A 12,876-nucleotide genomic window follows, 5' to 3' on the forward strand; every position below is an offset into this window, starting at 1 on the left:
CTGTTTACCGCAGATCTTATTTTTGCCATTAATCCAACAACAACAAAACATGATTTCCATAGGCGTTGGCCAATGAGCCATGGCGGAGTGGGAGCCTATAGTCGCCATTGATCTCTATTGGCTCGTGAAACTACCTCCTACTTCCTTTAAACCGGACTCAGATGCATACAAGTGGCTCTGGGGAAGTACTCTTAAATAAAGGGCTTCATTGTTGAAATCACGGACTATCCCTTTAACATTGACAAATGATTTTCAAAGACCATGTCATTAGTGTGCATTTATTGTAATACTGTATATAGTCAAACAATGGGAAAAAAATTGCCAGCTATAGAGCTGCCGTGAGATACGCATTTGGGGCGGCAGGGTAGCCTAGTGGTTAGAGCGTTGGACTAGTAGCCGGAAGGTTGCAAGTTCAAACCCCCGAGCTGACAAGGTACAAATCTGTCGTTCTGCCCCTGAACAGGCAGTTAACCCACTGTTCCTCGGCCGTCATTGAAAATAAAAATTTGTTCTTAACTGACTTGCCTAGTTAAATAAAGATTTTTTTTTTAAATTTACCCTCTTCTCACAACATACCTCATATTGAAAAGTACTCTTTTTATTTGTCCATTGTACTGTATAGTCAGAGAGTTAACTTTTCAACTGTGCTCCAAATCATTTTGAAATTGCAGCATCTGGGCCTGCAATTTAACATCACGAGCGGAACTTTTATCATTGTCCTGTCTTGGGGCGGAACATTGACACCATTATGATTGATCTAGTTATGTAAGGAATCATGTGGTAAAGAAACACCCCTCAAGATTAGAGTGAAACTGAATGGCGAGCTAGAACGTTCTCCACTGAGTTTCTAAAACTGTAAAAAGAGTAGCACGGTAGCGCTGTTTTATGTACAATGTTGTCGACAAAATTAGGTTGCTTTTACTCCCGTCCTTATTGTAGAATGGCAGCCCTTTGTCAGCATGTACTAAAGTTGTTCCACATTTACATTAGTCCCCTCGTTTGGGGATTGACATTTAGCTTGTGATGAAAAGGCAGCAGACAGACCTACAGTATGTTTTAGCAGGGAGGTTTGGTAGGGTGACCTGATTTGTAACTATGAAAATAATTTTGTTAAACAGATTGTGAACCCAAAAGTGTACATTTGATTCTAGATGGGGGACAATAGGAAAATAATTTGGTTATGTGTAGGGGCAGATTTGTCATCAATGGATGTTATTATCCATTTACTATATTTAGTCTGATCAGTGGAAAAATGTGCATTCCTAACAATGGGCTAACATATAGGGTAATTACTGTGCTTGTCAGCAAGAACACTGCTGTTATTCCCCACGTGTTTTATTATTCCACTTCTTCCCAATTTTGCCAGTGTAATCACATATTAGAAATCTCATATGCCTACTTGTGTCTTTGGAAATGAATTATGAGGCCATGTATTTTTGCAGCCATTCATGAACAAGTCATACAAATAAGCATTGGATAGTAAATGCTCCAAGAATCAAATATAATTTGACATTTTACTATTGTGCACATTCTAGGCAACTCATAAAGCATAATATTGTGTCTAGGTAGAGTAAGATGATGTCAAGGATCTTCACCTAGTAGGTATAAACCACCCAAATTCATCAGATTTTTCTTCAAGGTTTGGTGATTTTGAGAAATTAATTGTAATAAGAAAAACATTTCAATCACCCGGCACTTGGGAAACATAGATCGGGGGTGGTGGCCAACCCTCCTGGAGAACAAGCAGGATTTTCTTAGAGACCTTTCTTCAAGAGATTTCACCCAAATTACAAAATGTTTGTGTCCTTATCTTGAAAGCAGTATATAGAAAAGTCAACTGCAATCTATGATTTGGTTACCCACTGCCATTAAACATGAATGTTTCCTGTGCAGAGCCTTGGTGTATTGGTAACACTCCCTGACACGTGTTGCATAAGAACAGGGATCAATCTCTGCTTCCAATCTTCCCACCGTTTTTAGTATTTAATTACTGCCTGAATAGTGTAAAACCACATAAAACAATTGAAATAATATTAGCATACTTTATTAGCAAATTGCATCCCCCCCAAAAAAATCGCTAAGTAACAAAGTCATCCAATTTTGAGTGTTAATTTAATGTTGAAAGCACCCTGAACACTCCTGACATGTGATTTTTATTTTTTATTCCACCCTGGTTTTAGGCTTAAGCCATGTAAGAATACATAGAATTGCAGGAAATTCCATTTAAAACATGGGTTGTGTTAGGGGAAATGAAATTCACATAGCTTGGCGTGAGTGAGATTTGCTTTCTTCAAAAGTTAGCAGACCTCTAGCTAAATAAAAAATAATGGCAATATTAGCATGCTCTAAGGATAATGCGACGTGGCGGGCAGTTTCTCACCAGCATCTAGCTCTACGTTGTAAATTGGTATGGGCTCCAGAGACAGTCTGTAACTCTCAAAGCTGGGATCCAAAAGCTGTCTGTTGACCTTCAATGAATAATTCGATACAGCCATGTTTCAGAATTATTGATAAATTGACAATATGTTTAAGATTAAATATATAGGAGCTGAACTGCACACAACTTAATGTGCTTCCTGTATGAATCAGTCGGAATATTTTACGGACGGACATATAGGGATATATAGGAAATTGAAATCTCGCAGGACGTGAAAAATTATGAAAATAATTCACTTATAAATGAATAAAAAGTGTCTGTTGAGTTTTAGACATTATTAATGGATAATGACTGAAACAACGAATGCAAACAACCATGCGTGGTTCAACACTCTCGAAGGCAGAACCTTCGCGCTTTCGTGTTCTTCACCGGAAGGTTTATGTGTAGGCACTGCTTGCTTCGTTAGTCTTTATTAGGGTCATGGCAGCAACATTAAAACTTCCGGTTTTCCGATTTGCCTTCAAAATAAACATCTGTTGTTTAAACGCTGTGTATGATAAGAAATCAATATTTTTTGCAGTTTTGCATAGTCATAGTGCACTAAAGAGAATGACAACTTTACATAAGATAAATAATATTGTAAGGTGGAGCACATTGAAAAATGGCTATGTTATGTGTATGAGTGGTTCTGTGCTTAAAGGTGTTTCTTGGTTCTTACAGATCCTATCACAGTTTAAATGTCTTTCCAGTTTTCTTGAGATGTATTCCTGGATGTTTATATGGCCCTAGTGGTGGGACTGAAGGAACCCTAGTGGTTGGAACGTTGGGCCAGTAACAACGGTTGCTGGATTGAATCCCTGAGCTGACAAGGTAAAACAAATCTGCAGTTCTGCCCCTGAACAAGGCAGTTAACCCACTATTCCCAGGTAGGCTGTCATTGAGAATAAGAATTTGTTCTTAACTGATCTGCCTATGTAACGGATATGAAATAGCTAGCTATTTAGCGGTGGTGCCGCGGCCCTTGCAGAGCAAGGGGAACTACTACTTCAAGGTCTCAGAGCAAGTGACGTCACCAATTGAAACGCTATTTAGTGCGCACCACCGCTAACTAGCTAGCTATTTCACATCCTTTACACCGAGTTAAATAAAGGTTAAATTAATAAAATAATAGTGGTTATCTTTATCCTAGTGGCTTAAAGCCTCGTGTCTTATCCTAGTTCTGTGAAACCATAACACTATGTACTGTGTCCAGCAGTTGTCTTACTATCTTTTGCTAATAAATGCTAATTATTTGGTCTTTCAGAGTGTGTGACTATTTACCCATGCAACAGAACATAGAACATAACAATGGAACACATATTGAACTGTAGAGCGCTAAAGTGAGGTGGAAAGGACTCCGAACGGTCTCTACTAACCTAATCTCAGTTACCGAGAAGTAAAATTCTTGCAGAAGTGTCACTAACCATTAATCTGTCCACTAGAGATTACTACTAACCAAATATGTTTAGTTTTGCAGGGGGACTGGCTTTTATTTCGCCCCCCTCCATACATGCTAATGCAATATACAGTGTATTGGACTGTCTATTACCTGTCTCAGCTAAAGTGGGGTGAAAAAGACTCAGTAGGGTCATAGGAAGGGTTGCTGGACTTTTACTGTGGTCAAACAGCTTAAAATAGAGTGCCTGAACACTATGTGGTTCAAATATAGCACTGTGTCATGGGAAGCATATATTGTCTTACCAAAATAAATTATAATAATGTAAAAGACAAATACATCTACAAAAGTATGTGGACACCCCTTCATATAAGTGGATTTGGCTATTTCAGCCACACCCGTTGCTGAAAGGTGTAAAGACCAGGAAGTTGGTAGCACCTTAATTGGGGAGAACAGACTCGAGGTAATGAGTGGAGCAGAATCAGTGGAATGGTTTCAAATACATCAAACACATGGTTTCCAGGTGTTTGATGCCATTCCATTTGCGCCGTTCTGGCCATTATTAGGAGCCATTCTCCCCTCAGCAGCCGTCTGTGGTGTTTAAAATCAAGCACACACATTTTACAATCTCCATAGACAAACATTGGCAGTAGAATGGCCTTACTGAATAGCTCAGTGACTTTCAACATGGGACCGACATAGGATACCACCATTCCAACAAGTCAGTTCGTCAAATTTCTGCCCTGCTAGAATTGCCCCCGTCAACTGTAAGTACTGTTATTGTGTAGTGGAAACATCAAGGAGCAACAACAGCTCAGCTGTGAAGTGGTAGGCCAAACAAGCTCACAGAATTGGACTGTGGAGTGCTGAAGTGCTTAGCGTGTATAAATTGTCTGTCCTCGGTTGTAACACTCACTACCGAGTTCCAAACTTCCTCTGGAAACAACGTCAGCACAGTTCGTCTGGTTTCCATGGCCGAGCAGCCGCACACAATCCTAAGCTCCCCATGCGCAATGTCAAGTGTTGGCTGAAGTGGTTAAAAACTCACCGATATTGGACTCTGGAGCAGTGGAAGTCGTTCGCTGGAGTGATGAATCAAGTTTCACCATCTGGCAGTCCTACGGACAAATCTGTGTTTTGGGAAATCAAGGAGAACACTACCTGCCCGAATGCATAGTGTCAACTGTAAAGTTTGGTGGATTAGGAATAATGTCGGTGCTGTTTTTCATGGAGGGGGCTAGAGCACTTAGTTCCAGTGAAGGGAAGTCTTAACGCTACAGCATACAATGACATTCTAGACTATTCTGTGCTTTCAACTTTGTGGGAACAGTTTGGGGAAGGCCCTTTAACGAGCTAAATTTTTGGTCTTTTAACGAGTTCCATTTTTATGAAATGGTCTGCCGACGCATGTGAGAGACGCAGACTCAGTTTAAGTCTTTACTGAAGACTCATGTCTTCAGTAGGTCATATGATTGAGTGTAGTCTGGCCAAGGAGTGTGAAGGTTAACGGAAAGGCACTGGAGCAACGAGTCGCCCCTGCTGTCTCTGCCTGGCCGGTTGCCCTCTCTCCACTGGGATTCTCTGCCTCTAACCCTATTACAGGGGCTGAGTCACTGGCTTACTGGTGCTCTTCCATGCCGTCCCTAGGAGGGGTGCGTCATTTGAGTGAGTTGAGTCACTGACGTGGTCTTCCTGTTTGGTTGGTGCCCCCCTTGTCTTGTGCCCCCCCCCCCACTTGCCTTGTCTCAGGATGGTAAGTTGGTGGTTGAAGTTATCCCTTTAGTGGTGTGGGGGCTGTGCTTTGGCAAAGTGGGTGGGGTTATATCCTGCCTTTTTGGCCCTGTCCTGTCGGATGGGGCCACAGTGTCTTCTGACCCCTCCTGTCTCCTGATCCTCCATTATTTATGCTGCAGTAGTTTGAGTCGGTGGGGCTAGGGTCAGTCTGTTATATCTGGAGTATTTCTCCTGTCATATCCTGTGTCCTGTGTGAATTTAAGTATGCTCTCTCTAATTTTATCTTTCTCTCTTTCTTTCTCTCTCTCAGAGGACCTGAGCCCTAGGACCATGCCTCAGGACTACCTTGCATGATGACTCCTTGCTGTCCCCAGTCCACCTGGCCGTGCTGCTGCTCCAGTTTCAACTGTTCTGCCTGCAGCTATGGAACTGGTCATTTGTGAACATTTGAACATCTTGGCCATGTTCTATTATAATCTCCACCCGGCACAGCCAGAACTGGACTGGCCACCCCTCATAGCCTGGTTCCTCTCTAGGTTTCTTCCTAGGTTTTGGCCTTTCTATGGAGTTTTTCCTAACCACTGTGCTTCTACACCTGCATTGCTTGCTGTTTGGGTTTTAGGCTGGGTTTACTGTACAGCACTTTGATATATCAGCTGATGTAAGAAGGGCTATGTAAATACATTTTATTTTATGTTTAAGTATAACAATGCTCCCATCCATACAGACATGGTTTGTCTAGATCGGTGTGGAAGAAGTTTTGTTAAGCACACGAGAAAGAAGAAAAACACGAGAAAGTAAGCTATAACTCTATTTTTTCTTTGTAGTTATGGGATATTGTGTGTAGACTGACGAAGGGGGAAAAAAACAATTTAATCGATTTCAGAATAACGCTGTAACAAAATGTGGAAAAGGGGTTTGAATACTTTCCGAATGCACTGTATTAACATGATAACCATACATAATGACTAATAGTTATTGATAATTGATTTCACATAGTGGTAACCACAACTGGTTACCATATAAAAGGGTGTGTGAACACTTGCAATTTCTTTCAATATGGAACAGGATAGATGGCAAGGGAGAGGAAGAAATCATAGAGCTCATGGACAAGGGGCCTGTTTATAAGGTGAGCATGGGCCCCATCATATAGTTGGACGTGGGCCATATCAAAGAGGTGGCGATCAGAAAGAGCGAGGCAGGCGGCAGGGAACTGTTGTGTCTAATGAAGTCTGGGCCATCGTTGTTGACCACGTAGCAAACCGAGGCCTTACCATGAACTAACCTAAATATATTTTTAGAGATTGATGGTGCTTGATGCAGCTGTGAACCATCAACCATGAGCGTATCTTTGAAGCAGGCTTCAACCTGGCCAAAACTCATTGCTGTGGCAGAACCTCATTGGCCAATGGCTGACCGTCCAAGTGCCTAGACAATATGGGGAAACATCTCCATGTGCGCAGCTATCTCTGAAGATGGTGTGGTAGGACGTAGGCAGTGTAAAAAGTACCCAATTGTAATACTTGAGTAAAAGTAAACATACCGTAATAGAAAATGACTCACATAAAACTCACTCAGTAAAATACTACTTGAGTAAAAATCTAAAAGTATTTAGTTTTAAATATTCGTATGTAGCAAAAGTAAGTGTAATTGCTCATCTATAATGAAAACTTCCTCAGGATTGGTGGTTCCCCTTAGGGACGGTTGAGCTAATGTAGGCTAATGCGATTTGCATGAGGTTGCAAGTAACAAGAACATTTCCCAGGACATACACATATCTGATATTGGCAGAAAGCTTAGATTCTTGTTAATCTAACTGCTCTGTCCAATTTACAGTAGCTATTACAGTGTAAGAATACCATGCTATTGTTTAAAAATATATATCTATATTTCACATTTATTTAACCAGATAGGCTATTTGAGAACAAGTTCTCATTTACAGTGATAGATGTGCAGAAGCTGATGTGCAAGTAGAAATTTTCGAGCTCTCCCTGTAGTTTTTGCGGTGACGTTGTGTCTCCATGAACACTGAGCCAATCACGTCACAACTAGAGAACATTACCAACATGCTCTGTATTTCCACTGGCTGCCCCACCACCATATAAAGTACTGATCAAGGCTGAAACACCTGCATTTTGGAGCTGCCTTACCAAAGAAAGCAAAAACAAGACCATGTTTGTATGAGGCTCTATTAACTCAATATATATATTTTTACATTGTCTGCAAACTGATATGTGACATGTATTAATGCCAAAATAACATGCAAAACAGGCACCAAAATGTTTTTATTTTATTGAATTATTTTGTTAAACAGGTGGGGCTCAAAACAGGTAGGGCTCTGCCCCCGCCTACCCTGAATGACTCGTACCCACTGAAAGGGGCACAGTAAGCTAATCACTATTAGGATAATCTAGGTCATTTACAGGTATGACAGTCCATCAACGTTTTCATTGTGTCTTTGAAGCAGTTAGCATCCAAAGGTTTAAGAAGCTATCTACCATAGTGCCCTTAGTTTAGTTAGAGGTGACAGTTTTGATATTCATCACTGCATCCTGTATCAAAAGGTTGGCTGAACTTCGCTAAAGACCCACAGATATTACTCTCTTTTTATTAAGGCCCTACTTCAAAAACTTCAGTCTTATTTAACTTTGCTGTTGAAGTATAGGCACCTGAGTTGCCTAACCCGTTCCACAGGATTGGTTATCTCTTGAGGTTCCTAGGGTCTCCACTGAGCTAGATAAATCTGTTTTTAGTTTTAATGCACCGTATTACTTAAACAAAATTCCAAATACATTTCATCTTGATGTCCTGGTGTCGTTCGAGCAATTAAAGTATTGACTGGGGACTTATTTGTGGAGGAATGTAACTGTTTTCTGGGTGATTTGTGATATTTTATTTGCGTGTCCCATATTTTTTATAATATGTTGTATTATACAGGGCATTTTTGAAAAATGAACCTAGGTTTCAATATGTCTTCACTGTTAATAAATCTGAAAATAAAAAATGTATTGTCTACACCTGTCAACAAAAAAATTATAGACTACCTGACATTCCACAGAAGCATTGGAATTTCATCATGAATCCACACTGACTGAATCCACTTAATTACCAAACAGATAGTATAAACGTATCAAAAACAGTTTATATGTGGTCAGAGCGCTAACATGAAGGAAACACATATTAAAAGATTAGAATCCTCTGTTTTGACTTGACTCATGAAATCATTTACACTTAAAAGGACAAGGTTCGTAAAGTCTATAAGGTGCTTTAGTCTGTTTATGAGGAAGGCATCCACCGATCCCTCACCTCGGATTAGACAAACATTTTTTTCTATAGGAAGGAGGACATTCTCCAAACACCCCACAGGGCCAACATCCCAGTTATTTGCAAGAAGAAGCAACACTGTTACAGAGGACAAAGAATCGGATGCCTGGTCAGGACCTTGAAAAGGCGAGTGGGAAAGCTGCCGTTACCGTCAATACTACTCGCCAACGTGCAATCAATGGATAATAAATTAGACAAGGTATGATCATGAATATTCTACCAACGGGACATCAAAAACTGTAATATCCTATGTTTCACAGAATTGTGGCTGAATGACGACATGGATATTCAGCTGGCGGGATATATGCTGCACCGACAAGATAGGACAGCACACTCCGGTAAGACGAGGGAGGGGCGGTCTGTGCATATTTGTAAACAACAGCTGGTGCACAAAATCTAAGGAAGTCTCTAGATTTTGCTCGCCTGAAGTAGAGTATATTGTGATAAATTGCAGACCACACTACTTGCCTAGAGAGTTTCAGCTATACTTTTCGTGGCTATTTATTTACCACCACAATAAGACCGCACTCAGTCAGCTGTATAAGGAAATAAGCAAACAGAAAACCACTCACCCAGAGGCGGTACTCCTAGTGGCCGAATACTTTAATGAATAGAAACTTAAATCAGTTCTACCAAATTTCTATCAACATGTTAAATGTGCAACCAGAGGAAAACAATTCTAGATCCCCTGTGCTCCACACACAGAGATGCGTACAAAGCTCTCCCTCGCCCTCCATTTGGTAAATCAGACCACAATTCTATCCTCCTGATTCCTGCTTACAAGCAAAAATTAAAGCAGGAAGCACCAGTGACTCGGTCTTTAAAAATGTGGTCAGATGAATCAGATGCTAAACTACTGGATTGTTTTGCTATCACAGACTGGAACATGTTCCGGGATTCTTCCGATGGCATTGAGGAGTACACCACATAAGTCACTGGCTTTATCAATAAGTTCATTGAGGACGTCGTCCCCACAGTGACTGTACGTACATAACCAAAACCAGAAGCCATGGATTACAGGCAACATTCACACTAAGCTAAAGGGTAGAGCTGCCGCTTTCATGGTGCGGGCTCTAACCCGGAAGCTTACAAGAAATCCTGCTATGACCTGCGACGAACCATCAAACAGGCAAAGCATCAATACAGAGCTAAGATTGAATCATACCATACCGGCTCCGATGCTCGTCTTATGTGGCAAACTATTACAGACTACAAAGATACAAAGAGAAGCACAACCGAGAGATGTCCAGTAACACGAGCCTACCAGACGAGCTAAATAACTTCTATGCTCTCTTCGAGGCAAGCAACACTGAGGCATGCATGAGAGCATCAGCTGTTCCGGACGACTGTGTGGTCATCCTAACTGACCTAAAACTGAATTGTCAGGAATTGTGAAAAACTGAGTTGAAATGTATTCGGCTAAGGTCTATGTAAACGTCTGACTTCAACTGTATTTTGGTGTGTATTGAATCTGCATCTTATCTTCTTAACTTCTTCGAGATAGGGGGCGCTCTTTTAATTTTTAGATAAAAAACGTTCCCGTTTTAAACAAGATATTTTGTCACGAAAAGATGCTCGACTATGCATATAATTGACTTTGGAAAGCTTTGGAAAGAAAAAACTCTGACGTTTCCAAAACTGCAAAGATATTATCTGTGAGTGCCCCAGAACTAATGCTGCAGGCGAAACCAAGATGAAGTTTCATACAGGAAATGCCCCAGATTCTGAAGGTGCTGTGTTCCAATGTCTCCTTATATGGCTGTGAATGCGCCAGGAATGAGCCTGCCCTTTCTGTCGTTTCCCCAAGGTGTCTGCAGCATTGTGACGTATTTGTAGGCATATCATTGGAAGATTGACCATAAGAGACTACATTTACCAGGTGTCCGCCCGGTGTCCTGCGTCGAAATGATTGTGTAATCCCCAGGTCCATGCGCGTTCCATTTCTTCAGAGGATTAACTAAACTGCCACGAATGACTTATCATCGTATAGATATGTAAAAACACCTTGAGGATTGATTCTAAACAATGTTTGCCATGTTTCTGTCGATATTATGGAGTTAATTTGGAAAAAAGTTCGCGTTTTATTGACTTAATTTTCTTTTCTTTTTCTTACCCAAACATGATGAAGAAAGCGGAGCGATTTGTCTACACAAATAATCTTTTTGTAAAAACTGAACATTTGTTATCTAACTGAGAGTCTCCTCATTGAAAACATCTGAAGTTCTTCAAAGGTAAATTATTTTATTTGAATGCTTTTCTTGTTTTTGTGAAAATGTTGCATGCTGAATGCCACGCTTAATCCTATGCTAGGCTATCAATACTGTTACACAAATGCTTGTTTAGCTATGGTTCAAAAGCATATTTTGAAAATCTGAGATGACAGTGTTGTTAACAAAAGGCTAAGCTTGAGAGCAAATATATTTATTTAATTTAACTTGCGATTTTCATGAATAGTTAACGTTGCGTTATGCTAATGAGCTTGCCTAGAGAATTTACACTCCTGGATACAGGTTTTTTTCGTAGCCAAACAAAACGGAGCGATTTCTCCTACACAAATAATATTTTTGTAAAAACTGAACATTTGCTATCTAACTGAGAGTCTCCTCATTGAAAACATCTGAAGTTCTTCAAAGGTAAATTATTTTATTTGAATGCTTTTCTTGTTTTTGTGAAAACGTTGCATGCTGAATGCTATGCTAAATGCTACGCTAAATGCTACGCTAGCTATCAATAATCTTACACAAATGCTTGTTTTGCTATGGTTGAAAAGCATATTTTGAAAATCTGAGATGACAGTGTTGTTAACAAAAGGCTAAGCTTGAGAACTAGCATATTTATTTCATTTCATTTGCGATTTTCATGAATAGTTAACGTTGCGTTATGGTAATGAGCTTGAGGCTGTATTCACGATCCCGCATCCGGGATGGCTGGAATCAACAGGACCAGTTAAGGATAGGCAGAATACTGCCCCCTTTGGAGGAATTGCGTGCCCATAGTAAACTGAAAATAATCTGTCCAAAATTGCTAATATATGCATATAATAATTATTATTGGATAGAAAACACTCTAAAGCTTCTAAAACCGTTTGAATTATGTCTGTAAGTATAGCAGAACTCACAGGGCAGGCAATCTTCCAAACTATTTTTGGAAGCCTCAAACTTGGGGCAACTTTGACGTCATCGCCCCCACCCTTCCCAACCAGCTATGGATTTGGAGACACTTTCTATGTCTTCCACTAGATGTCCTCATTGAGTACAGTGTTTAATTGTGCAAATCCCGCGTGGTTTGAGCCTTTAGTCGGCAAAAGACTGAGTGTCGCGAGAAAATTCAAGGTTACGGGAGCGCGCTTCTTGGAGACAGGTTCCTTTGTTCCAGATAGCCTGCCAAGCAACACGTTCATCCGAGAGATTAGATAATAGTTTTGTACGTTTAGAACATCCTAAAGCTTGATTCTGCACTTAGTTTGACCAGTTTAGTCAACGTATAATATGTAATTTTGAAGTTTTGATGCGCAACTGTTTGTGACCAGAAGGAAGATCGTTTTGGTAGTATTTCAGCTGGAACTTGCAGCATTTGCTAATACAAAGACACACGAATTGAAACCAAACGATGTTTTGGGTAAGTATGACTTCTTCCACTACATTATGATCGAAGACCATCAAAGGTAAGGGAATATTTATGTTGTAATTGTGTGTTTTTATCTCACCTTTATTTAACCTGTTGGGGCTAGGGGGCAGCATTTTCACTTTTGGATGAAAGGCGTGTCCAGAGTAAACTGCCTCCTACTCTTTCCCAGATGGGAATATATGCATATTATTATTACTGGTGGATAGAAAACACTAAAACTGTTTGAATTATGTCTGTGAGTATAACAGAACTCATATGGCAGACAAAAACCTGAGAAGAAATCCAAGCAGGAAGTGAGACCTCGATTTTGAAAACAGTGCCATTTGAAGTTCAGCTTAGATATGGATGTGCATGCACTTCCTATGGCTTCCACAAGATG

The 12,876-nt window shown here is 40.3% G+C and overlaps 1 protein-coding gene and 1 long non-coding RNA gene across 2 annotated transcripts in view; one reads left to right on the top strand and one right to left on the bottom strand.

Moving 5' to 3' along the window:
- Positions 1–2,591, bottom strand: part of nudcd1 (NudC domain containing 1) — a 44,626-nt gene extending 42,035 nt beyond the window's left edge. Inside the window, exon 1 of the mRNA XM_046362592.1 lies at positions 2,381–2,591. Coding sequence (XP_046218548.1) covers positions 2,381–2,495 — 115 coding nt within the window. The 5' untranslated portion in view covers positions 2,496–2,591. The remainder of the gene's footprint in view (positions 1–2,380) is intronic.
- Positions 2,592–2,856: 265 nt separating this feature from the next.
- Positions 2,857–5,912, top strand: LOC124042847. The gene is made up of 3 exons (XR_006840213.1): positions 2,857–2,928; positions 3,098–3,247; positions 5,857–5,912. It is a non-coding gene; the product is annotated as an uncharacterized LOC124042847 (long non-coding RNA).
- Positions 5,913–12,876: the final 6,964 nt, after the last annotated feature.

The sequence above is a fragment of the Oncorhynchus gorbuscha genome, linkage group LG09 (assembly GCF_021184085.1).
Source record: "Oncorhynchus gorbuscha isolate QuinsamMale2020 ecotype Even-year linkage group LG09, OgorEven_v1.0, whole genome shotgun sequence".
Lineage (NCBI taxonomy): Eukaryota > Metazoa > Chordata > Actinopteri > Salmoniformes > Salmonidae > Oncorhynchus > Oncorhynchus gorbuscha.